Below are 26501 nucleotides of genomic sequence, written 5' to 3' on the forward strand. Positions count from 1 at the left end.
AAAAACACCCTGGCTGCCATGCAAGAAGAAAGCATGCGATCGAACAAATTAATTTTGATTATGTGAATGGTCCAAGGCCTGCGTACTATAATGTAATGTAATCTGACATAGATCTCTATCATGATTATTATTAACATAATAACAGCCATCATGAATTGTCCACGCAAGTGGATAAATTGCCCGAGAGCCAGCGCATGCGCACACTTTATTTCCTCCGTGGAATCCCGTGTGTACTCATCAATATCATCAATAGACATGAAAAAGAAAATTATCGAAGCTAAAATATAGTACAAAAAAAATTGAAGAGAAGTCTAAAAAACGATAAATTCGATACGAAAGCGAATTATATAACGAAATTAATGAAATGAAATTTAATAATCGACGTGTAAAACACAAGAGGGTGTTACAAAAATGATAAAAAATCATTAAAGGAAATGAACAAAATAATTTGTGTTCTTTCTACACCTTCTCTCTACCTTCTACTTGATAATTTTTCGTGATCGAATTATGAAGTGAAGTAGGATGCTGGGTATTTCTCAGCTTTGGAAATACAGTCATCTAGTTCTTCAAATTATTAAATAAGTCATAAATTCGATATATCATTACACTACCGGGCGCAGAAAATCATGCCTGTGTCAGTTGTCTTCGATTGTTGAAACAAAAATTTCATGAAAGTGAAACACAATATAAGTTCTTTTTTCTGTTTTCTGTTCGTTAAGCCATCTAAAAGCATGTTAAAACTCTTCCAACTGCCGTATTTTATCTCAGAATATAGTTAGACAGCAAGTATTAAGCATCAGCCACTAAAAACAAAATAAATACTTAATCATTGCCTCTATGCACAAAAACAATGTGAAGGATTTTTCATGTTAAACTAAGAAATCGGTCTCTAAATAATGCATGTCTTACCACTTACTACCTGCAATTGAAACAAAAAAAAGATGTTTAACAGCCTATGTTACTTTGTTTTATTCCTATAAATAATACGATAGATTAAGATTTCTTGATTAAATCGCGCTTTTTTCCTCCTAGGCATGATTTAAAGTTAAAGGCCGCCATAAATTAATGGTTTGGGTTCAGGTCTGCAATTTTAATCCAGCTTCCTAAGCGGCGCATGTAAACAAAAATGGTAAGCTGAGTAAATCTTTCGCGCCAACCGTTAGCACAAACGCTAAAACAACATGTTAATAATATATAATAAAGATAATAAATTAGCAACCAAATTAAGCACACTCAAACACAAAAATGTGGTGAGATTTGTCTGTCCAAGAACAAATGGCTTTTTGTTTGAACTTTGTCATACTTGAGATCTATGGCGATATTGTACACAACTTAGCTATATAGGAGATCTGCTATGCTAACAAGCATTATATATGTGTTAAAAAAACAATTGAACTATATTCGCCAAGGCGCAATTGGATTACAATATTTGCATTCGATAAACATTGTATAGCTAGCTAGCTCATCAAGATTTTTAACCGTCAAATTTATTAGTCACATGGAAGAAATGATGGTAAAAGCTGCTGATTTTGATCTAACAAACCATTATCACAACATCAACAGGAAATAATCTAAAAGGAATGACATTGGCATACAGCACCAGAATTGTGTATAAGGTGAAGTGAGAAAAGCCTTCAGTAAAAACTCTTGTGGTATCTCAACATATAAAGTGCTGTCACACCTACAATCTGCTTTGCTTGGTGTCAGATGTCCCGCCCAGTTCTCAGTGATGTGATGGTTTGTTGTACCTAGCTAGCTGCTACCTATTGAAAAAAATGGCCTGATATAGCTGCATTTAATAGTGCCCTTATGCTGACTTTGATCAGTCTTCTTGTTTTGATATGGTTACAAAACCATGGAGTGTTTGTCAAGATGAGAGACAGTTATGGTTGTCAGAGGTAAATATAGCTAAATTTTTGTTTTAGTCTGGATTACCTAATATATAAATGAAGCTAGGTATATTTTGATTTTTATGTCCTAACACAGCCTTTCTAATTCTCGTCGGCACTCTGCAATAGCTGAAGCGAATGCTGACATGTTAACAAAAAGTGTTGATTCGCGTTGGCAAATTTTTGCGGACATGGTTTATCTTAAAGTTGGATATAACTTGAACTTACAAAAGTTTTGCTCTCATTTTCTCTTAATATAAATGCCGTTCATGTATATATTACCAATGTGTAGCACAAGTTTGCCGACGTGAAGCAGGAAAATGGCATTTCATGTCAGCTGTTTTTTACCGACGTAATAAATTGAATTAGAAAGGCTGTAACAAACTAACAAACTTTGATGTGTAGCTACCAATTTAAAGATATGCCAAACCCTTTTACCCATGTTGAGGATAATGTTTATATTTCCTAAATTATTCAGTTTAAATCTATAAAAGTATATGTTCTGAAAGCTCATTAAATTTCCTGTCTAGCCACGCTATTCTTATTCATTAAAAAAATGGAAAGGCTTAAATAATTATCAAATACGTTTGCAAAGTCTCTGATACTTGAGGGTAGAAGGTATACAAGCATGTTACTTTTATATTGTAAAAAAAAAATAATCAACTCTACATGGGCATGAAAAAGGTGTCTGCGTTTTTCCTACTCCCTCGTTTATAAAAATAACGTTTATCACACGGTAACATCAGAATCATACATTTTTGTCAAAAAAACAAACACCATTGGAAAGGTAAATATCTTGAGAATAATAATGTGCTCATTTTGCACCTTAAAATGTACGGTAACATTAAGAAAAATATGTTTTAAACATTCTCATGCTTTAATTTGAAACAAATAAAATAAAATCTCTTTGTGTTTACATGCTCTGCATGATACAGAATAATGCTAAAGGTGTCACAATTCTATAACACATGGCTATTGAAAAAACATTTGCATCAAGATTTAAAATCTTTTTTAATTTTTTAACAAAGAAAATTAGGAAAAAATGTTTGTTGTTTTATATTTTCCTAATTACCTTATTTTGCGTTATAATCTAAGATTTCTTATTTTCAATAAATATACTATGGATCGTTGGTATTGGTTTCAACCTGCTAACTGACTGTCTAACTATGTCCAAAATAAGTGATTGCAACGGCACAGTCAACCTGCTAACTGACTATCTAACTATGTCCCAAATAAGTGATTGCAACGGAGTTTTAAACTTTATTCCTAAACTATCTTTAAACACTTGAAACTAATTTGTCATTTGTCATTCAAAGATTTTTTTCCCACAGGCGGGTTCAAACCCTGAAGTTCTTCCTTGGTGTTACGGGTGGCATAATATATATATACAACAACGAACTGTTTTACTTATAAATCTCTTTAAGTTTGCTTAATTATTTTTATTTATAAGAACACTTTCACTAAGGCTTTCCCGAAACTCTGTTTCGAACATCGTGTAAATGGTGTAATTTCACTGAAATAAGTGCACTAATTTATTTACACAGTCTTTTGCGAGACCAACGATATAAGTAAATGTGAAAAAGTGTCTCTAATTCCACATATCACAAAACTTAACAGTCTTCAATGCAATTTCAATGCAATTTAATTTCATCTGGTAGCTTTCATTAAATCACAAGTATGCTGGAAATTATTGTGAATAAAGCTTTTGTCCTAGCCGTTCACAGCCACTACACTGTAGCCATAATTTTAACTTAAAGGGAAACAACACAAAAAATGAAAATTTGATATCACCTTCCTTTTGACCTTAAATTTAAAATAATACAAATGAATACAAATATTTATTTTTAAACAACTGTTTTTGGTCTTCATGAGTTGCTGTACTTGAGCGTTTCCACATGGTGGCTGAAAATGAAGGAGTCTGGGTTTGACTAAATTTGTGATATTTTTACGGGCAAAACAAACTTGTTGAAGCACGGAGTGTTGCAGAGTGTCTTCAAACGAACCATCTTTATCCAATATAATAGACGATTAAAACTTGCCATATTTACACAAACTCAAGTCATATATTAGGCACAAATACAAAATATCATATGTGAATTAAATTAGACATGTTAGAGGATGCTAGCAGGCCAGCTCAAGAATATAAAATTTTGTTAAAAAAACATTGCACATCCCTTTGTCAGTTATAGTTTTCTTTTAAACGAAATCTTTGTTGTAGAAGCTCGTAAAATCTCTGCTTTTGTTTTCCATTGAATAAGACCTGTTATTATATACCATTTATAAAAGGCGGAGGAGAGCAGAACTTGTTAAATTTTTTTTTTGAAACTTTGGCATATTTATAAAAAAAAGTTATAACAAAAACGAAAGAAATATTTACAAATGGGCTGTTCATTTCCATTTTGGGTACATAAGGAAACAAAAGCAATGTACATGATTGGACCATATTAAAAGTGTCAATCAAACATAAAAAACATTTTCAGAGAAAAAATAAATTGTTGTACATACACTAAATATGATCTAGTCTACCCAAAATTTAAACTGTCTGTTTAATAAAATTGTTTTGAAAACAAAAATAATATAAAAATAAATAATTATAACTGCTAGTTGTTGTGATTAATCAACTGTTGTACTTGGGAAGTTATTTTTCTTGTCGAACATTGTGGAGCCATTGCTTGCAAAGAGTTGGATATTTTTTTATTGGATGTGTTTTAGTAACCAATAGCTCGACGACTAACTATGTCGAAGTTATTTAGAAGAAAGACAAGAAAGACAACAAGAAAGTTAAACATTTTGAATGCTATGATGGAACTACGATAAGAAATGTTTTGCCCGCTAGTGACATAATATCTTCCTGGGTTTCATTTTTTTATTTTTAAAGAGATCCGTCTAACGACTGAAAAAACAGTACTTTAATGGCTAAAAAAGACTTATTAGAAAAAGATTTGAGTTGTATGATTTATTTATTTTAATCGGTGGGTAAATAACTGTTGTTTAAGAGGTTTTTATTTTTTTGCGTTGTTTCCCTTTAAGATATTTGCAAAATTTATTTGTAATATTGTGTAAGAAATCATAAGCTTCAAAGTAACAGATTATACATCTTTCGAAAAATATTTAAAATGTTGAAGGTAAAAAAACATTTGTGAATATATGTTAGAACGTCTTCTCTTTGCTTATTTATTATGAGTGATAGGTGCTGGTTCTTTTGTTACACCTTGCGTCTCTGTGTAAATTATCTCAAACACTTTTTTAATAAAAAAGTACTTTTGCCTGAGCCTCAATTTTTGTAAATTAACTCACAAATGAGACTAAGATTATCTTGGTATTTTCTTAGCTTCTGTTTGAATATACTGGCTAAAACATGCATAGAGGAGTGTTCTTTTTTTAATGTGATTTTCAGTTGTGGCTGCATGTAGCAAAATTCAAGAGAGTTAAAAACATTCCTATTCAAGAAAAAATCAAGGAAAATTCACTCATATTCAAGAAAAAATCGTATATTCAAGGAAAAATCACTCATATTCAAGGAAAATTGTAGACATAGAACCTTTACGTATAATTTCAAGGTTACGAAAATCATTCAAGGTTGTGGAAGTCATTTAAGGTTGCAAAAATTATTCTAGCGTGCGTAAATCATCCTTAAAGGTTGCAAAAATCATTAAGGCTGCGAAAATCATTCAAGGTTACAAGAATTATTTAAGGGTGCGTAAATCATTCATGGGATCGAAAGTTCACTCAAGGTGATCTATGGGCTATACAGGCTTTATGTCTTCAGCTAATTGTCTAGAAATTAGTCTGGGCTGTGTTTTTATGCACGTAAAGCACACTGCAATCAACATGGTGGAAAATCAAAACATGACTAATGGAAAACCTGACTTAGGTCTTAATTCATCACATTTATGATTATGACGTGACTTTCATCGCAATAAATTATTTCTGCCTTACTTTTTGCATTAATTACTTAGGATCCAGACTCATTAAACGATAGGGTCAGCAAATTTAAATTTTCTATCGCGAGATATATTCTATCCTGGATAAGTTCAATCTCTTCACTATGAACAGACTGGCTTTGTATATCATTTGTAAGTGGATAGCTCGTTAAAGTATTCTTCCAGTCCATACACTCCACGCATTCATCTATTTTTCTTGTATCATGTTTGCTATTTTTGAATGTTATGAATATTCGGTAGACCAGACCCACCACCATACCTCTAGCCTCATGCTCCAGTGCTTCTGGGTCACATGTTGATTCGTCTGTTTTCACTTTCTTATTTTTTTTTGAATGGAATTTGATATTACTTATCAAATGCCAAAATTTGCTTCAATATGAATGTTTTTTCTTTTTTTTTATGTTTTTCCTGCTTTGAATATGAATGATTTTTAAGTTCTTGAATTTTGCTACAAATAATCAACCATAGATATGTTTATTTGTTACACTTTTTCAGCCTCAATAGGAAAAAAAAAACGATGCATTTGATATTAGTGTGGATGGATGCTTTTTAAAAGTATTAGTTCTACATATGGATATAGTTATACTTATTTGCGTGTTATTATTTTTATATACTCTTTTGAGAAGATCTTGAATAATTGAATTTTGGAATAGTGAAATATCAACAATTGTCATCACGTAAAGGTTTAAGTGCAAAATACCTTGAATTGAAAAAAGAATTAAAAAAAACCATTCAAGAACACTCAGCAATAAATTAAGAGATTGGTTTGCAAAATAATGTATTTAATTTTACTTATCTGGATGGCATTTACGAACTTTCCTGTTGAGCAGAACATGCTTTCAATTCAATCTTTTTTACAGTAACTTCTACATGTCCCACAAGTACAGATCGATCACTTGTTAATAGTGTGACTTTCCACAGTGCATGATAGGCTTTTTTTCTGTTAGCAGAAATTGTTTCCCCAGAAAGTTATTTTTAAAAAAAAATCAGTCGTGGGCCCCATTTAGCTGCTTTAAATTGTTTTAACTAGTATTTTCCTCCAAAAAAATATTCTGATGTCCAATAAAAGCAGAATCCAAAAACACAAATCAACGTATACATTTCTATATAAAATGACTTTCCACTGTAAATGGTAGGTTGCATTTCCTGTTAACAGGAATTGTTTCCTCAGAAAATTTTTTTTAAAAAAAATTAGTCTTGGGCCCCATTTGCTGGTTTGAATTATTTTAATTAATATTTTCCTCAAAAAATCTCCGTAATACAAAAAAAATAAATAAACTAATCTTTTTCTTAGCATGATTTTCCACTGTGAATGTAAAAGTTGTATTTTCTGTTAGTAGAAATTGTGAATTGGGTGCCAACCATTGTCGATTTTTCATAGTGGTGCATTTTTAACAGCGAGATAGTTTATGCAGCGTCTGCATCTTGTTTATGTTGGTATGGGTGTAATTCTTTTCTTTTTTAATTTTTTAATTTTTAGGTAATCAAATTATTGGAACAGGAAGAGCTTGGGGTCATTTCTACCACAAAGGTATTGCCAACATTTTTCTAAGATATACCAGCTCTAGATAAATGTTGCTGTTTAAAAAACACTACATCTCTTGGCGAAATTGGTGTTATTAAATGTAATGGTTGTTCCTATTTTGCTGTTATATTCAATGGTTAAACTTGCTTTAAGTTTTTCACAAAGGGTTTATTTTGTATTTGAGTTGTCAGTCCATCTGGTGCGATGATGAGAGAAGTGTCTCTCGAAACGTCGCCAAACGTCCATGACATGATAAACTCTATCATATCAAGCTTTCCCAAATGCTGTCCCAAAAATAGGTATGTCAGTAAAATAAATATTCCAATTCAATGTTTTTTTTCTGTTCAAATACTTTGTGTCCAATTTCATTTTGTTGGTATTCTTTGATAAACCTTGTTTCCCACTATAATGTTTGCACCAGAAATGGTCTAAGAATAATATGATAAAAATAAAACGTTGATTGAAATATATCACCTCGTTTGTCAAAAATGCAATCTTAGTTTAAGAATAGTCACGTTATTCTCAAAAATCTTAATGGGTTATTTTAAACTTTATTTGTATGTAATAATTTTTTATATAGCATATTTCTTTTATAATTTTCTGAAACTGGTGCTTTTCCCACTGAGAATGTATTATCTAATTTGCGATTTATTCCAAGTTTTGTCTTTGCTAATTAGTGATGAAACAAGGGAATGTAGAATGCAATGGGCACCTATTCATCCAGTCTCTAACAATTCTACTTATATTTTAACTGCGGTAAACTACAGATTTTTTTCTCGCTGTTTCATCTGCACTTTCGTCTCATGCATACTGTGTCCTATAGTTTTGCTCTGTCTTAAGCTTGAAGAAATAATTGGATTTTTTTTATCTTTAGAAATCTAGCAAGAACCACCCAACACAATTAAAAATGAGGCTATTCATTGGATTAACTTGTTGTTTTGTAGTATTAAAATATACTTTTAACATTCAAAGATCTTTTATATATCTTTTTTTATATATACATTTCCTTCATAATCTTGTATTTTATTTTTCTGTCTTACACATATGCTATTTTGTTCCGGAAAATATAGAAAAATCGTCCATAGAAAGTTTTGGAATTGCACGTTTTTTTGTGTGTTTTTTTAACACACTGTTTTTGCAAGGCAGTCTCAATATGTCTTAAAAAACATCCAATTAAGCCTAAAATGTTTCTTTTTCTAAGTAATTAAGTTAAGAAACAGGTAAGAAAGAGTTATTTTCCTATTATTTTATAAGGAGAGATATTCTCCTATTATTTTATTAATATAACAGTTTTTAAAATGAAATCTTTCTTGTTTTGTTCTGTTTCCTACCATCGTGCTGGCATTGTTTCTTAAATCTTTCTTAAGTTTTTGACATTTTGAGCCTCATGTTTCTTAAACTCGTGTTTCTAAAAGAAAAATGTATAATCTATGCATGAAAGGCTTTCAGTTGAAGGTTTTGATTTTGCTGATTACATACTAATTTTCGTAGTGTTTATATCATTGTAATAAAAGACTACCACTACCTGGTTAGCTATTGGAAAATCGTTCTTGTTGCATAAAATTACATTAAAACTCTAAATTACTAGATAAAGATATATTTATGGTACACTAATATAAGACCATGGGTTGATAATTTCAAGATGTTAGTGCTTGCCAATATATAAAAATATTGTTTCATTGTTGATATGCATATTGACTTGTAGCAAGATTTGCAAGATTTGTTTCATTCTTATGAACTATATGAAGCTTTATTATGAAGGAATAATGTACTATTAGCTTTTCACAAATAGTTAGATATTTTTTTTATTCTGTTGAATTTTGGATAGGAAATAAGGGTCTATTGGCTCTGTTTTATGTATGAGCTATAAAGAGCAATTCCATGTTATGTGCATTACGGTTTAGATAAAATTTTGGGTCATAAGTAAACTTGTAGGTTAATATTTCCTGATTTCAAATGGTGTGGAAAGAATTTTATTGAGTCACATATGTAGGATTTTATAAACAGAAAGAGAAGAAAAATTTTTACAAAGTGCCACAAACACAAAATACTCAACTTATTAGGTGTTGAATAATTTTACAAAGGACTAGGATCACCACCATCAACTCGAAGACAACATTTAAACCAAAAATTATTCAGGCATTTTAGTGATGTGGTAGAAAGTGGTTTTTGAAAGGTTTTTATAAACATATTTGACAAATCTTTGATTTTTACTTTATAAACAGATCCATTTGTAATCAGAATTTACTACCTTTCATGGTCTTTATAAAAAAAATTGTGGCTAACTAATTTTTATGTATTGTATATTTTTTTATTTAGAATAAAATTATAAATTACATGCCTATGGAGCAAAGACGTTCTGCACGTTCTGCATCGAACAGACCTGAAAGCCTGTTAAAAGATGCTTGTTATTGGAGTAACCTAAACAAGGACAAACCATCCTTATTAAAGTTGTATATGTCAGATATTATTGGTACGTCATTTTGCTGAAAATTTGACTTTGCAACAGGATTTTTCATTTAATTATTTTTTACTTATTATTAGTTCTCATTTAAATTATAGGATATGGTGTGTTCACCAAGGAAGACATTTGTAAAGGTGATTTTGTAGTGGAATACAAAGGTATGATGGACAAAATTATGCTTTGAGATTTGAGAATTTATCTGTTAATTACCTTATGCCATTCATATAGGTGAGTTGATTACAGAAGTGGAAGGCTACAAAAGGGAAAAAGAATACGACATTCAGAACAGTGGGAGTTACCTTTACTTTTTCAAAAATGGAAGTAAAGCTTTATGGTAAAGCATATTTTGTGCTACTGAGTGTTATAAAAAGCCTTATATCTCGAAGTTCAAACCATTCCTAGTAATTTCAGCAAATTGTGGTATTTTTTTCAGTCATTGATGCTTGCTAAGGCATATGCTCAAGTTTTAACTATCTTCAATTTCTAGCATTGATGCTACACACAGCAGTTTTCTTGGAAAGTTTGTAAATGATTCATCAGTAGCTGCAAACTGTGCAATGAAAGTTGTAGAAATAGATGGAACGCCTCACCTTTGTTTACATGCTAAAAGAAATATTTCAAAAGGGACAGAAATTCGTTATAACTATGGAGTTTCAAAATTATGGTGGAGAGGAAAGGTATGTCCATATAAAACAAAAAACTTTTCAAGTCCAATCTTCTAAAAAGTTTAATCCTACTGTACAGATAATAAGTAAGGACCAGCCCTCAGTTTGAATGTAAGCATTACAAGAGTGAAATACAGGGAAGGGGGGATTGGTGTTATTAAATGTAATGGTTGTTCCTATTTTTCTGTTATATTCAATGTTTAAACTTGCTTTAAGTTTTTTACAATTCGTATTCGAGTCAGTCAATTGGGCCCAATAACGAGAAAAGTATCTCTCGAAACAACGCCAAACGTAAGCATTTCGGTCCATGACACAATAAACTCTATCATATCAAGCTTTATTTTATGCACATAAGATTAAAAAAAGCACAATTTTAAACACAGGAAAGTGTGATGATTGACTCATTGAGAAGAATATTTCTATTTCAATTTTTTATTTCTGCTTCTCATTGACAAATTCGTTTTTTATATTAGCAGTGGCTATATCTACAATTTACATTGTTCTTAAGACTGAGGTGTAAAGATCAGCCAGTTCCTAAATATAAAGACTTCTAGTTCATGTTTTAGAAAGAATTAAAAACTCCTTGGAACATGAGCATGCTGTCCCAAAAACAGGTATGTCAGTAAAATAAATATTCCAATTCAATGTTTTTTTTCTGTTCAAATACTTTGTGTCCAATTTCATTTTGTTGGTATTCTTTGATAAACCTTGTTTCCCACTATATTGCTTGCGCCAGAAATGGTCTAAGAATAATATAAAAATAAAACGTTGTTTAAATAATAATCACGTTATTCTCAAAAATCTTGATGGGTCATTTTAATCTTTTAGTGATCTTGATATGCCTTGGAAAACAATAATGTACATGCTGTCTGCACCATGTCCCGTGACATTGTGTCTTCTGGCGGAACCTTTTTGCAGAAATAGTTACACTTTCTTCAAAATACAGACAACACTGGTTTCCCCTGCTAGTTTATTTTATTAGTAGAAATATCTATGCAATTCAATAAATAGTGACCAATTTGTGACAAAACATTGATAAAAGAAATGTAAAGTTCAAAAAGCAAAATTTTATCTCATAAAATTATATAATCTGAAATATCTCGAACACAATTTATTTTAAATGATAGCCAAATCATCATCTTTTTCAAATATCATTTTTTAACCAATGAAATGAGAGTGTCAGCATTGTTTTGTAATTTGCTTTGTTCTTTTCCAGGTATGTAAAATAGAAAATCAAGTTGAAGAGGTGTTGCAGAATCTCGTGAATGTCGTGGTTGAGCAAGACAATTTTGACAAGGTGAATATCTTGGTATACAAAATAAAAAGTATTATGTTGTAATTGTGTAAAAATGCCTTCTTGTCTTCTTAATTGTTAGGATGTGTACTTACGGTAAGTTTTTACGTTTGCAGTGCAATAAAATAGCAGTGATGCTAGTAAAAATAAAATATGTGTTGCTTAATAGGATTCTTAACCGTTTCTTCATTATAAACAGAAATATCATGATGAGTTAAGGCGTGTTTATGATATAATATATATATATATATATTTATATATAGCTTAGCCATACAGCTATAAGTTGCATATCTTTTTTAAATGTCATTTTAACCAAAGAACTGAGAGTGTCAGCATTGTTTTGTAATTTGCTTTGTTCTTTTCCAGATATGTGAAATAGAAAATCAAGTTTTGGAGGTTGTGCAGAATCTCGTGAATGTCGTGGTTGAGCAAAACAATAATGACAAAATGAATATCTTGGTATACAAAATATTTATATATATATTTATACAGCTAAAAAGTCAGCCAATTCTTTCAGTTTAAATATGTTTCCACATGCGAGAGGAATGGTGTAATACTTTGAATACACTTGAAAATTGGCTGCTCATTCATAAATAATTTAGATTAGGTAATATTTTGACTCATTTCGTCTAGAAACAAACAAAAAATCGACTGTATTGAAGCTGTAAACTAACAGATTTAATTACCTTTTATTTTTCTCTCATTCTGTTAAAATTAAAATTGTATGATAATCAGAATTGTCTAGATCACCTAATTAATTTACAATTGTAGTTGTATTTTTTTAGACTAATAATAACTTTTGTGCACTAGGGAATGGTGAAACACTTTGGGGAAGATAATGAAATCAATTTCGAAATTGAGGCTAGTGATAATCAAATATCTGTAAGGGATTTGAACTTTTCAGACAGTGATATTGAATCAATTCACGAGGTATGAGAAAATTGGAAATTACGCGTTTTTTCAGATAAGGAAATTTTTTTATAAATAAATGAACGTAAAATCCTCATAATCTTAATAAAATTTTAAAATCTAGCCTTAAATTTCTCTGATCCAATTTTTTTAGACGTTGATTTTAGAAAGAAAACTCGCCCATAACAGAAAAAAAATATAATAAAAAAGTGTTTTTGTTCAGATAAACACAGCAAAGCTCTTTCGTTTATTAAAGTAAAACACAATATATTACATCCTAAATAAGAAATTAAAATGAAGGTTCAATATAATTAAGAAATATCGACAAGTTTAGCAAATATCGACAAGTTTAGTAGAGTCAAATTGACTCGAAAGCACGATGCCTATTTCGACACAGTGTCATTTTGACTCTAGAGACGAGTATTTCAGAATGACTCTTTCTCGAGAGATTATTTTTTTAAATAAATAAATGACACTGAAAAAAGTCGGTACAGGCACAGTAAAAAATGACTCCAGATTTTCGCGAAAGTTTCTTCCTTAAAACACGCAAACCTGGACAACCGCGAAAGTTTATTCCCGCGAAAGTTTCTACCCTTAAAGTAAGTTAGAGTCATTCTTATTTTGCTTTTGATGTTCGCACAATGATTTTGATGTGCCCATTCGCGAAATATGTAACTTTTTTAAAAACGAAAGTTGAATTCCGCGAAAAAAAACACTATATTTGTCTCTCTCTGAACTTTATTTCAGAAATCAATTACGGATGATTCGGGTTTACTGCTGGAGAGTGACCAGAGCGTTTACAATTCAGATATCTCTGAGGTGTTTGAAGCCATTGCATTACCGGATAGCATACCAAATCAAAGCACGCCACGCAATGATAGATCAAAACAAAAATCCATAAAAAATCAGAAAAAGGTATTTTTAAATCGTTGTATTTTTTAGCCACGCAAAGTTATTAGCAAAGTCAGCCTAGATCAATCTAATTTGTAGTTTAAATCAATGCTAAAAAATAAAAACCCGAAAACGTTGGAAATATACTAGCTGATTCACGAAAAAAGTTCATTTGAAAAATTTAGAGTAATTTCAACTTACTTTTGAAATAGAAAGGTGAAAATATCTTTTTGTTTATTCAGAATGTTTTCCGAATTTCGTAATAAAGAAGATAATCGTGGAACCAACGCTTTAACTTTATTTGAAATGTCTCTCTCGAATAATTTCCATAAAACTGTTCCAATTCCTTTTAGAAAGCCAATCATCATCCCAATAGAACCTGTTTTATTTGTGGCAAAGTGTTTAGCCGGCTTACGAGGCATATCACGAAATCTCATAAAGATGATGATGTTGTCAAGAATGCTTTGCTAATGCCGAAAAAAGAAAAGGTTAAATGTTTTCGTAACTTTAAGAAGATGGGTATCCATCAGGAAAATATGAAAGAGATAAACGCTAGGTCTCCAAAGTTTCAAAGGGAGAAAAAAGTACGAAAATGTAAGGATCTTGTTATGTGTTCCCTCTGCAACGGTTTCTATGCTAAATCTTTCATAACAAGACATATGAAAGACTGTGGTAACGATTCTTGTTCCTCCAAAGTTGGTGTTCCATTGCCTTTACTTGGACAGGAATTTGAAAAATTAAAAGCACAATTCAAAGAAGATATCCTGAGTCGTATGAGAAACGATCCAATCGGGATAACAGCTAAATCCGATGAAATCATTTTAATGATTGGGTCAAGATTATATGAAAAAGTTAAAAGGCGACAAGACAAAAAGCATGAAATTCAGAATACGGTCCGAACTGATATGCGACGGTTGTCTCATCTGTACACGCATTTCCAATCAAAAAATGTAAATGCTTTTCATGGCAATGCATCAGATATGTTCATCAGAACAAATTTCGATGCGTTAAAAGACGCAATAGAGCTGTACACGGATTCTAATGCTGAACAGCAAAAGGCAGGATTGAAAGCGGCGTTGTACTATCTTATATCTGGTAGTGCTAAGAAATGTGTGGGACACTTCTTAGCACAGGATAAAGATGACGTTGCCAAACAGTTTTCTGATTTCTTGGTTTTGCTTGCTTTGCGGAAAGATGAAGTTTTTGCAGACGCGACGTACGACTTGAATCTTCGGCGTAATGTAAAAAGCAAAAAACCAGCACAACTCCCAATCGAACAAGACATAAAGATCATCAGAGAGCATATTGTCAGCACGGTTAAGCGGTTTGAAGAGGATCCCTTTATAATCTGGGATAGCCACACATTTATAAAACTTCGAGATTGTACTTGCACGCGACTCACGTTATTTAACGGGAGACGTGGAGGTGAACCTGCCCGTCTTTTATTGCGTGAATGGCAAGAAGCAGAGGAGGGGACGTGGCTTGATAGGCAAAGATTTGATGTCGTTGATAATGATGGAGATTTAAAAATAACCTATCAAACTGGCAAGGGAGTGAATCATCTTGTGCCAGTGCTCATCCCAAAGGACATTTTCTTCGCCATGAGAACGCTAGCTGACAAAGAGATTAGACGAAATGTTGGTATTTCTGAAACCAATCCTTACTTATTTCCAAGTACCCAAAATTCGGAAAGACACTTTTCAGGTTGGCACAGCCTTACAAACGTTTGCGAATATCTCCCTATCAAAGACAAATCGAGAATAACAGGTACAACTAATAGGCATAGACTCAGCACTCTCATGGCCGCTATCGATTTGACAGATGCAGAAAGGGAATTAGTGTATAAACATTTTGGACATAGTCGTGATATGAACGAAAACGTATACCAAGCACCCGCTGCACATCAACAGTTAAGTTCAACGGGGAAGCATTTACTAAATATTGACACAGGTATGTGATACTTTTGGCCTTTATTACGTTACCCTAACGTTTGTTCCTGCTCTGCTAACGCCAATACCTACTGACTATTTATGTATCTGGAGGCAAGAACAAGTTTTTTTTGATTTTTAGGTTTGTTTAAATAAGATTTTGCATAATTTGTATAAGGTTCCGATTAAGAAAAACTGCTGGAGATAAAAATGTGATTTTTATCTGATTGTAGCTTGCACTGTATAAAAGATCTGTGCTATTGAATATAGCATATATTAGAAACAGTGAAATATTTGTACTTTATTGCATGCAAAGTTCGCGGCATTTAAATTTCGTGGTTCAAGCAAATATGTGTATTTCGCAGCATTTTAATTTTGCAGTAAGTAAGAAAAAGAAACGTTTTTCCGCTTCCAAGGTCCAAGTTTCGTAAATGTGCTGCTATTGAAGGAAAATTAACGACAAGGCTCGGACCTCGTGATTGCGAAGCAAACTTCAGGCAACAGGCCATATTTTTGTAAAAAAAATTAATTTTTTATGCATTTAAGTTTCGCGATTGTTCTGAAGATCTATTTTTCGCGAAATTTTCACGCCACAAATTTTTTAGGTAACAAAGTAGTATGCGTTTTGTTAACGTTTTTCTGTTATACTGTTTCATTCATATATTTGTAGCAAACTAAAACACACACACCCTTAAAGAATCCTCTTCCTAATATTAACAGGGTCCCTTGATGTTAGAGAGAAAACAAAAGATAAAAAGACGGATCTACCAGTTGCCAGTTTGTCGGTTACGGAAAAGGCAGCAATGGTCCACTCAGGTGAGAGCAAATTTCCATTAAAACTTGTCCTCTTAGCGGAAAAAATGTGAAACTGTTTAAACCATCATTGTCCGCTGTGGACAATTGTGAACCAATCAGAACACAGGCTTTGCGTTCATAGCTAGACTATTGGCGAGTTGATTTAATGAAAATTCGACGTGAACAAAGCTATTCCTTTTTGGGAAAGCGTCTGTTTAGCGCATCAAACATTACATTTTATTTCTTTCAAAAAAAGATCTCAGGAAATTCGCATCAGTTCACGCGTATTAACCTTTTTTTTATTATCTTAATTATCATTAGTAAATCGTTATGATTGTGATGGTTTACAGTAAATGGAATGAAAAACGTTTGTTTGAAACTTCATGTTAATGGGAACAGTGTCTTGATTTGTTTGCCTAGGACCTACAATTGTCAGCATGAATATCCCTCGCCTACGTAGAGGAAGAAAAGCACAAAGTTGTGAGAGTCGATCTGGAAGTGAAGTAGCTAAAGATGTCATCTTCACAGGTGTGGTGCTGTCAAACGCGTTCTTTGGTTATATTGTGTGTTTTACTGGAACTTGTTCCGATATTACCCATTGACCCTTTTTTATACACTTTTTTTATAAGAACCAGGAAATTTGGCTTCAGCCTGAAGTGTTCTTATTTTTTTACTCGTTCACCCTAAAATTGTTCTTATTCTGTTCTTTTGACCACTTTCATTCTTTAGAAGTTCAGTTTTTAACCTAAAATCTAATTTTCGTAAAATCGCAACAATTGGTTCTGTGAAAATTTATAACTTGTTTCTCCATGTTTGTTGTGTTTTTCAGAGAAAAGAGAAAACTAGAAAAATTTGAGCCTTGCCATTGTTCTTATTTTGTTCTTATTTTTCAACAATTTTCTTATAAAATTGTTCTTATAAAAAAGTGTAGAGTTTTAACCATTCTTCTATTAAAGATAATTCCAAGAACGTCAAAATAACCTCATCCGTTGAAACGACGGTTACTGATGGTAATTATGCACACAAAAATGACAATGAATCGTGTAAAGGTACCGCCGCTATTCCAGGTGAGAAACATAATTCTTCGAGTAGAAAAATGTGAATTAAAAGAATCAGCCAAGTACGCTTTACTTAATAACATGACGATTTATTTGCTCAGGGCGAGGCAATACTAAATTCAGACTACGTAAGAGGAAAAAAAAACAAAGTTATGCGGGTCTTTGTGACTATTCGAGCGGAGAAGATGTGATGAAAGGTGCTATCTTGCTATGTTTGTTCACAAAAGTTTTTCATTATAATCTGTATCTCGCCACGCCCGTGGCAATGATACAATAACTAATAAATTCGGATTATTCCAATTAATTTATTCAAGGTACTTCCAAAAACATCAAACTAACGGCCTACTATACAAACGATGAGAGTTCTTCAGATGAGAGTTCTTCAGGTGGATGTGATGACGAATCATGCGGAAATGCGGAGATTTCAGGTTAGAAGCGGATCATCATTTGCTAAGTGTGTGTTTGCTGTAAAGTAATTGAAAATACGTTAAGGCAGTCCTCCCTCACACGAATGTTTTCTTTTGTTTCTGAGAGATGTGTAGTGTTACCAAAATCGAAGATATCTTTTCTCTTAAAACGATCGTCCTTCAGGCAGTTGTAAATAAGTATCTCCCTCCTACTAATCGCGCGGACGGAAATAATTATGTTGCAAATTTATTTTTGATTTTTCTGGCTTGGTGGAACGTTCTTATGTAGTCCGTCACTGGCAAAATGTAGTTGCCAGCGATGAACTTTCAATACACTTAAAGTCAGTCAGGCCGCTGGGAATTGTTTAACATGCAGATAGAAATGGTTCTTGAACAAATGTTAATTATATTTATATTCTTATAACAGGTAAAAAATACCATCAATGGACAAATGAAGATATAAAATTTCTTCTGGATGAAATGGGGACTTACATTCGAGATAAGAACAAAGGATGGCCCTGTTAGTAAATTTTATTTTCTTCTTTTTATTCCATTTCATAATAAGAATTTATATTAGAATTTTCGGCAAATTCGCCATATGCTTCGTTTTCCTAGGCAACTATTCGCGAAATTTAATTCTAGCTATCTCCATTTTTGTCATTCGTAAAATTGAGTTCTCGCGAAAGCAATATTTTTGAGCTTTTCTTAATCAAAATTGTCACTTTGACCTGTTTTCACTGTTAATCCCATAGCGGTCTTTTTTCAAACAACCGATACCGCAATTGATAAACGTGAATAAAGGATCCCTGATCCCTGATATTGACGATACTCTTACTCTTAATTTATTTATTTTATTTAGCTGCCTCTGATATGAAAGCAACCGCGACAAGGTTGGGGATTTCCGTTTACACCTTGAGGACGAAAATCAACAATGAAAGAGTCAAGTTGGATCGCGAGGTTAAAAAAAGGATGAAGGATATGAAGATGTCCTCTTTCAAAACAAGGCATTCCCCGCGAAAGAAGGCGATATAAAATCGACAGTTGATTTTCTTAGGCAACGTTTACATGAAACCGTGGTGAGAAAAAAATACCCTGGCTTGTGGTTGCTTATTCGAATTTTTAACCAATACGCATGCGTAGTGTTATTCCAATTTTTCTTACTACGGTTGAGCATGCAAACAGACACTAATTCCACCTTGATCTAGAATTTCGTACGTGTCTCATGTAAACGCCGCCTTATGTTTGGACAATTTCTGGTGTCTTATTGACTGATTACATTTTTCGTTTTGTAATGTTTAAGTACATTTTTTGTTGGATACCAACACGGTATATTTTTCGCTCTTTATAAATTCGTCTTATAAATAGTGCACAAGGAACGAAAGTATGACAGATATATTTTGTATTGTGCAAATTGAAGAATATAATTTTCTTCACAAAGGTATTCTTAGGTTTTCGTTGAGATTATCGTCCTTATCATAAAGGAAGAAACTTTCGCGATCCGAAAAAGTCGCGAAACCTAGGAAAAAAACTGAAGGAAGGAAAAAAATGACCCCTTTTTAAATTTGTCGCGGGAAATAACTTTCGCGATTTGTCATTTTAATTACTTTTATGCGAGCATCAACTTTCGCAAGTGATCGTGGCGTTAACAACATTTGTCCTATTTTGGTTTTTGTCTTTCACTAAACTATGTCAAAAGAAATTAAAGAGAAAAAAATTCGCAGTTAACATATTTCGCGGAATTAAACTTTCGCGATTAAGCCTTTTCAAAATTTTCCGCTTGGCCTAACTTTCGCGATTTGGGCCAAAAATTGCAAGTACTGTTTATGCCCTGAGACCTACAATTTACTCCAAGATAATGTAATACCTTGATTAAAATAATAATGACGTGTAGAACGAACAAAATACTTGTTTTTTATTAATTAGAAACTAGTCGTTAGCCCGTGGAAAATCCACGGGTTTGCCCGTCGCAGCTAAGCTACCATTTTGCGTGACAGACAGAGACAGACGTATACGGGCATTATAATATAGATTATAATATAGATACAACATACTGCATGAGTGATAAAAATAAAAAAAATCGTAAAAATACTTATAGTGGACCCAGACTAGATCCATTTTAAAACGATTTAACATCAAACTTTTCTTAAAGTGGACCCAAAACCATTTAAAAACTTTAAGTGGATTTGAATTTTTCAAATCCAATATAAAGATGTCCCTCAAGGCTGATCAGTAAGAGGGTCTCCTGTGGTATATCCACATGCAGGTGCGGACTATTATTAGCAAGGAGAAACCTGAAAATTCGACGTTAAGTGGACATCCACTTTAAGTCGATTATTGAACAAGTTCCACTTAAAGCTGATTTAGCGTTATATATATATATATATATATATATATATATATATATATATATATATATATATATATATATATATATATATATATATATATATATATATATATATATATATATATATATATATATATATATATGTATACTGAATATACTGAATATCAACTATAAGGCGACAGTGCATAAAAGTCTTCCTAAGGGCGACATAGCGATTATTAGCTAAACTGTGACTGTTTATTCGAAACATCAAAACTGTACATGTTCTTTACTTCACAAAGCACACATTTAGATTACTACGGACTTTAAATAATAACGTTCCTCAGATATACATAAAAGACTGTCGCCTTAGAGTATTTCATCGTATATATAGTGTCGCCTTAAGAAAATATATTACTAAATCAACCATAAGGTGACACATAGTGTCGCCGTAAGGTAAGATTATATATAATATTTTGTACATCATTACACACTCATTTAATAGTTAAATTATAAACTAAAAAACCTTAGGCCGTATGCCGTGCTATTACCTAGATCTATTCTTTCAAAAACTCACCTTTTAGGCTTGATTTGATCTTATCAGGGATTATTCCAGGATTTAAAGGTACTAACGTTTTTACTGTAAGATTGAATTTAGCGTCTCTCGGAGGAAGTTTTCAGATTTTGTATTCCTAGATTGGCTATAACAGCCTTTCCAGAAATTTGTATTGTAGATCACGGCAGCCACAAACGGAATTCGCAGCCACCATTTTAAATAAATATAAATAAAGATAGTATTAACAGTAGCAATATTTTTCTGTAACTGTTCTGTGTTGATGTTTTTATTTTGCTTATATCCATCATTCAACTTTTTTCGTATCTGAATGTTTTATTTTCTGTTTTAGCAGACTTTTAACTTTGAAATTTGAATCAAATAAGGATTTTTTTACCTCCAATATTTTTCATTTTATAGATTGAGTTTAAAACTCAATTTCAAGATTGAGTTTTTACTACCGTTTAACGGTAGTGAAAAGTCCTGAAATAAATGCTGCTGATGCATGCTCTGAATTTGAAGGAATGTCGTTATTGGTAATAAAATTTTACCAACCATTTTGAGTTGATATTCACTAAAACAAGCTTTCTCGTTTAGAAATTATTTTGATCAGAGCGGTAAAAAAAATGATTGCAATGAAAAGTTATTTCCTTCTTGCTTTTTTATTACAGAGCTGTAACTGTATCCAGGAAGAAAATAAATTGTGTTGTTTACTTCTTGTCGATACAGAATAATTGTATGACGTCTATAGAAAAAAAATACATGAAAACCAAAATATAAGGTTATTGAGAATGTTAGAAAAAAGTTGATACAAAGAGAATAAGATCTTTGACTACAGGACGTGTTGATGATGTAGTCAGCTACAACAAGACACAACAAACACGAGAAGTAGAGAGAAGACATCTTTTCAGCATCAATCTCGCATTAAATAAATGTGGAGTAAAGGGAGTAAAAACATTGCACGAAAGAACAAATAGTGAAAAGGAACTGTGATTCAGACAAAAAATAAGACACTCAACTCGAGCTCAACAGGAATAACACAGGTACAGCGAGTTGATAGGCCTTTGTCTTACGGCACCCTCGCACTTAATAGACCCCAGGAAACTTCATCGACGAGTAATTCCTAGTGGAATGAATATAAAGCAGGCACTTTCCTCAATTCATAAGCAGAATTGATTTTAAGTACCCTCTGACTGTGCATTTTGTCTTGTAAGAAGATGTGCGACCAACTTTTTAGATATTCGGCCGAACGTCTTAATAATCGGCCGCATCCCTGTCGGAAATCGGAAAGTATCAAATTATAAACGCCGATAATTAGGCCGAACTTGTCAGAGAATCAGAGAGGGGGTAATTTAAATTAGCACCTTTAAATAGCGTCCGATATGGAGAGGTTTCCGTTATATTAAGGTTCTTTTTATGAGAATTTATGAGTCATGAGACTGTCCGCTATAGAGAGTTGTCCGAAATATGGAGGTTGCGTCGTGATAGCAAAAATTCTTTCGACTGATAAAAGAGATCGAACTTCACTTGTTAAAACAGCGTCCGAAGCAAGGAAAGCGCTCACTAAGAACAATAGATCGCTTCTAGTGCGCACTGTTGTTTTTGCTTCGCGACCTCAAAATTTTTGTGACGTAATTTTTTAGTATTAAAAGGATACCGAATTTTGAACTAGGGTGGTCATTATTCTTATTCCTCTACTGTTCTTAACAACAGACCCATTTCTTAATCTCAAATCCAGTCTTATAAAAGCAAAAGGGCGATTTTGGTACTCCACACGGTTCCCTTGAATTACCCACATGTTAACTATTAGGTTGCGAAAAAATTGTACCGCAATAGGGAATAAACACCTTTTTTTTCTTACGAGGAAACACTTCACCAAACAATAATTGTACTTAAAATGAAAAAAAAAAGGATTCAATTTAAGGCCAAAAGCAGACCAGGTTGACTTCTTAGTCCGTCCGTTAAATTAGGAGAGCTAATGAATTGATCCCCCTTTTGCCTTGTCTCGTCTGTCGTATAAATCTAAAATTTTGGGGTTAATAAAAAGTGGCTTTTATCGTGTTCTCAATTATTATTCACCCTCACATCATAATCTAAAACACTAAATATAAGGATGTGTAATAACTAAACCGACAAAAAGAATACGCTTTAGACGCTGCTACAACCAATCGCAGGAATTTGTTACGACTGCCATATTCCGATAGAAGAGCTCGGGAAATAAACTCATAAATAAACGTCAAAAAGAAAGTAGAACGGAGATAAACTTAGAAAACAGAACTAAAAAAGACCGATTCAAGGCTTGATATATACAAAGACATAAAAACAACTTTAGACTTGATTATTCAAAGAATGCCATTCTTTATTTTGCAGATTTTATCAATATTCAAACTAATAACTAATTTAAAGTATCCTCACATCTGGAAAGTCTCGCAAGTTTTTACTGCCAACCTCATTTTCATGGAGCGTATAAAAATTATCCATAGAACAAAAATCAACATATGAATAAGTTTTCCCAAACTTAAGTTCTTATGTAAAAAATATCTAATATCTAAAAAACGTGATCAGGATAATAAACGACAAATTATATATTTTTACCCCTGTAGGTTAGTCCATAACCAAAACACCATTTCAATACAATCGCAAAAAAAGTATGATTTGCTTGCTAGCTGATCTCTTGCACACACAGGGAACACAAAGAAAATTTTACGTTTACAAAAATCTTATTGATGAAGTACTAAAGTTGTACGTTTGTACAGTCGTCCATCTAAGAATATAAATCTGTCATTAAATCTGCTGCTTTAATTCCTAGCTCTTTCATCAATTTCTTCTGTTTTAGACTCCTCACTCGACGGGTATTCACAATCCTTGTTCTGACATTGCTATGCGATAGTTCAAATCGTTCCGCAAACCTTTCCATCACCTCCCGGGCTATAAAACGGATGGATATCGTTAGCATAAAGATATTTCAAAGTTTATGGTAAAACTGATTAATTTTGTTACCTGGATAGCCTCGATCTTGCTTTAAATACTTTGCAAATTCTGTTTCGAAAGCCGCTTTACTTTCTTCGGCCCACAGAACGTAAGTCCGACCTGAAACTAAATTTTACCCTTATTTTACACGGCCGGAGAAAACAAAAAACGCCGGATTTCTATTTTAATGCCTTTCCCTGCAACTCGAATAGTTTAAACTACGCTTAAAGTTTAATCAGATGGGAAAAGGAACAATAGAATACGGCCGCCTTTCGCATTGTGTAACTCGACATTTATACGATCTGAAATGTCAATTTTTTGAATGAAAAAAGATAGAAATTTAATTTTTAATGCAGTAAAAAATATAATTTCAGAAAGGACTTACCTTTCTGTGACTTAATAGGCGGTTGATTTGATGTTGTTTGTGCCTTAATAGTCAGTTGATTTGATGTGTCCTCATCTGATTCTGAAGTTGGTTTATCTATACAGAATATAATTCAACACTTTATACTTTTATAGATTCCACATGCATGCCCGTCAACCTCGATTCTTCCTTATCGGCAAATAAACGGCGGTTAGAGTAAGCTGGGAAGATCTTAATTGAAACAAACATCTGAAATAGTATTTATCTTTAAACCAAAATATGTTAGTCCGCATTGCCGTATATTTCCACTGGACGATTTTTACGACGATCGTCATAAATACTAGAATTTAATTGGTCGCGCTTTTCGTCATGACGAAAAGTTGAATTGGTTTCTACTTTTCGTCACAAAAACTTATCGTCCAGTGGAGATTTGGCTTAACAAGTGTGATATCCGATGGAACCTATCAAAATGCTAAAACTATGGTAATGGACTTAGGTGGGACGGTCATCTTTCCAAACATTTTTCACCGTAAAAATCGTCTGAATAAAAATCGTCTGAATAAAAATCTGACCTTTTTTATCAGGCTTGTATGTTTCATCGTTGTCATCACTCAAGTTTTCCTCATACTTCTGAAACTCTGAAAAGGTAGATAAAAACACTATATATCAACATACTCCAAATTGTATATAAAACTGAAGTAATCATGTATTAGGTAGAGTGGTCAAAAAGAATATCACGGTTCAAATCGAGCTTTCGGGAAGACTGCATTAGTTGATTTCTTTATCTTCACCTTGAACTGAAAATGTATCTCAAATTTTGTTAGGGAAGGGGGCACCTGCAAGATCAGTATAGTTTTTGTTTCTTAAGGCTATTTTGAAATATTAGAACATACCAGTCAAGGTTTCATCCCTGAATTCAGGATCACCGTATCTCACTAAAAAAATGAATAGCATTTGCGATTTTTTCACACCTCAACAATTTTTAAATTATTGTGCAAAATAATCTTGTGTTGTTTCACAAAATGAAATTAGAATTACAATGCTGAAAATTAAAAATTGCATGAACGATTTTCATGCTTATAACACACAACACAGCGAAAAAATATGGCAAGCATCACTGTATCACATACATTTTATAACATAGCACATTAAAGGATAAATTATTTCCAAACTTTACTTTACTGCACTACGTTGCTGCAGTTGTTTTCTCTTTACTTATTCGTAAATGACTTAAATTTTCACTATATGTTATGATGTTTGGTTTAACTTAAATGAAATATGTTTTAAGCATGGTGTGATATCAATGAAGGAGATACATTTGAGAAATACCTTTGCCTCTTTTCCTTTTTGGATACTTTCTAGCAGCCAAAACACTTTTCTCAGTAACAGCAACCTTCCCAACTTTTAGCAAACTAGGTTCAGCATCCAATGATTGAGGTTTCATGGTTAAAGGACTTAATTACGGTTTCATGGTCGAAGGAACACCACGTGACTCATCAGGAAAATTCAATTTTGGATGGTTTTTCATCAATCCAGATGTTATCTCTTGCAGACGTGGTGCAGTTGTTTTAAGCTGTTGAGACCCAGGGGGAGCTTGGTATACCTCTTCATTCATATGTTTTGAATGACCAAAATGTTTAAATATCAAGTCCTTTTCCTTTTCTGATAACTGCAACTTTGCAAGAAGCGACGCAACACGATGCCTGTTCTTTGTAGCATTTATAGCTCCTTTTAAAGATAACCGCTTCAGAATCTCGTTGATACAGTGCCAACCACTTGCATGACTACGACTATTCTGTGTACTCGCAAATATATACGGGCTATCCTTATGCACACCAGCATCTTGTCGTATCTTATCGTCTGTTAAGTACTTCATTGCTGGGATGGTTTCTGAAGGAAAAATTACAGGCACAAGATGGTCAGCTCCTTTTCCTGTTTGATATGTAATCAACATAGACTCCATATCTTTGGGTAAATTTATGGGCTTGCGTAGATTCCTGTTCCTCCTATATGTGATGTCATAGTAAGCATCGCCGAAAATGTCATTTTCAAATAGTTTGAGCACTTTTAAAAATTCAATTACTTTTTTTGAACCTTCGTCATTGCATTCCACCAAGAAATGACCTATTAATATCTGGCCAGCCGATTTCAATAGATTCAGTATTCCTATCTTTAGGCCACTTTTTTGACCAGTAATATATAAAATAAATCTGATAGCCTTGTTCTATCCACACAACCAGAAAATAATAAAACATTTCATTAAAGAATATTTATTGTACAAGTCAGTAAACAAGTGCCCACACATCACATTGCATTGCATATACTAGACATGCCTTTGGTAGAAAAAAATAAGGAAACTAATCGTCTTTTCCAGAGGGTAGTTAAATCAACTACTACATGATATACACAAAAAGTCAGTAAAAATTGATAAAATGTATTTTTTAATTATTATCTAACACTAAAGTTCTGTCTGTCTTCGACAAGTACAGGGGATGATAGTGCTATTGTACACCTATCAT

The 26501-nt window shown here is 32.6% G+C and overlaps 2 protein-coding genes across 7 annotated transcripts in view; one reads left to right on the forward strand and one right to left on the reverse strand.

The window, feature by feature from the left end:
* LOC130612733 (uncharacterized) overlaps window positions 1-26501 on the reverse strand; it is a 45843-nt gene that overhangs the window by 9780 nt on the left and 9562 nt on the right. For 2 of the 4 annotated variants that reach the window (XR_008975532.1, XR_008975531.1), the window contains exons 6-7: window positions 25312-25988; window positions 24876-24917 (exon numbers count right to left, since the gene is read on the reverse strand). Coding sequence is in view for 2 of the 4 variants with exons in the window: in XM_057434084.1 (XP_057290067.1) it covers window positions 23413-23576; window positions 23649-23744; window positions 24004-24099; window positions 24555-24620; window positions 24876-24917; window positions 25312-25426 (579 nt within the window). In the remaining 2 variants the exon portion in view is untranslated. Of the gene's footprint in view, window positions 1-23302; window positions 23577-23648; window positions 23745-24003; window positions 24100-24554; window positions 24621-24875; window positions 24918-25311; window positions 25989-26501 lie in introns of those variants that run through there. The other 2 variants (XM_057434084.1, XM_057434085.1) reach the window with 2 other exon arrangements.
* On the forward strand, window positions 1037-19210 carry LOC130612732 (uncharacterized). Of its 3 annotated transcripts, none has more exons than XM_057434081.1 (19): window positions 1037-1898; window positions 7314-7364; window positions 9678-9831; window positions 9921-9980; window positions 10051-10156; window positions 10310-10499; window positions 11054-11101; window positions 11704-11784; window positions 12148-12240; window positions 12592-12711; window positions 13438-13605; window positions 13935-15531; window positions 16230-16325; window positions 16725-16832; window positions 17261-17371; window positions 17464-17559; window positions 17677-17790; window positions 18197-18289; window positions 18629-19210. In XM_057434081.1, exons 1-19 carry the CDS (start codon window positions 1842-1844, stop codon window positions 18799-18801), a joined length of 3516 nt encoding a protein of 1171 aa, XP_057290064.1. In that variant the 5' UTR covers window positions 1037-1841; the 3' UTR covers window positions 18802-19210. The 3 variants fall into 3 exon arrangements, with proteins under 3 accessions (XP_057290064.1, XP_057290065.1, XP_057290066.1); XM_057434082.1 differs by lacking the exon at window positions 1037-1898 and adding an exon at window positions 4255-5965; XM_057434083.1 differs by lacking the exon at window positions 1037-1898 and adding an exon at window positions 4255-4861.

Source organism: Hydractinia symbiolongicarpus, chromosome 10 (assembly GCF_029227915.1).
Source record: "Hydractinia symbiolongicarpus strain clone_291-10 chromosome 10, HSymV2.1, whole genome shotgun sequence".
Taxonomy (NCBI): Eukaryota; Metazoa; Cnidaria; class Hydrozoa; order Anthoathecata; family Hydractiniidae; genus Hydractinia; species Hydractinia symbiolongicarpus.

Excerpts from the sequence above, each read along its gene's own strand:
- LOC130612732 (XM_057434081.1), top strand. The coding sequence starts at position 1,842 with ATGGTTACAAAACCATGGAGTGTTTGTCAAGATGAGAGACAGTTATGG. Across the intron at positions 12,712-13,437 it reads ATATTGAATCAATTCACGAG|AAATCAATTACGGATGATTC; the intron begins GTATGAGAAAAT and ends ACTTTATTTCAG. Across the intron at positions 15,532-16,229 it reads TTTACTAAATATTGACACAG|GGTCCCTTGATGTTAGAGAG; the intron begins GTATGTGATACT and ends TAATATTAACAG.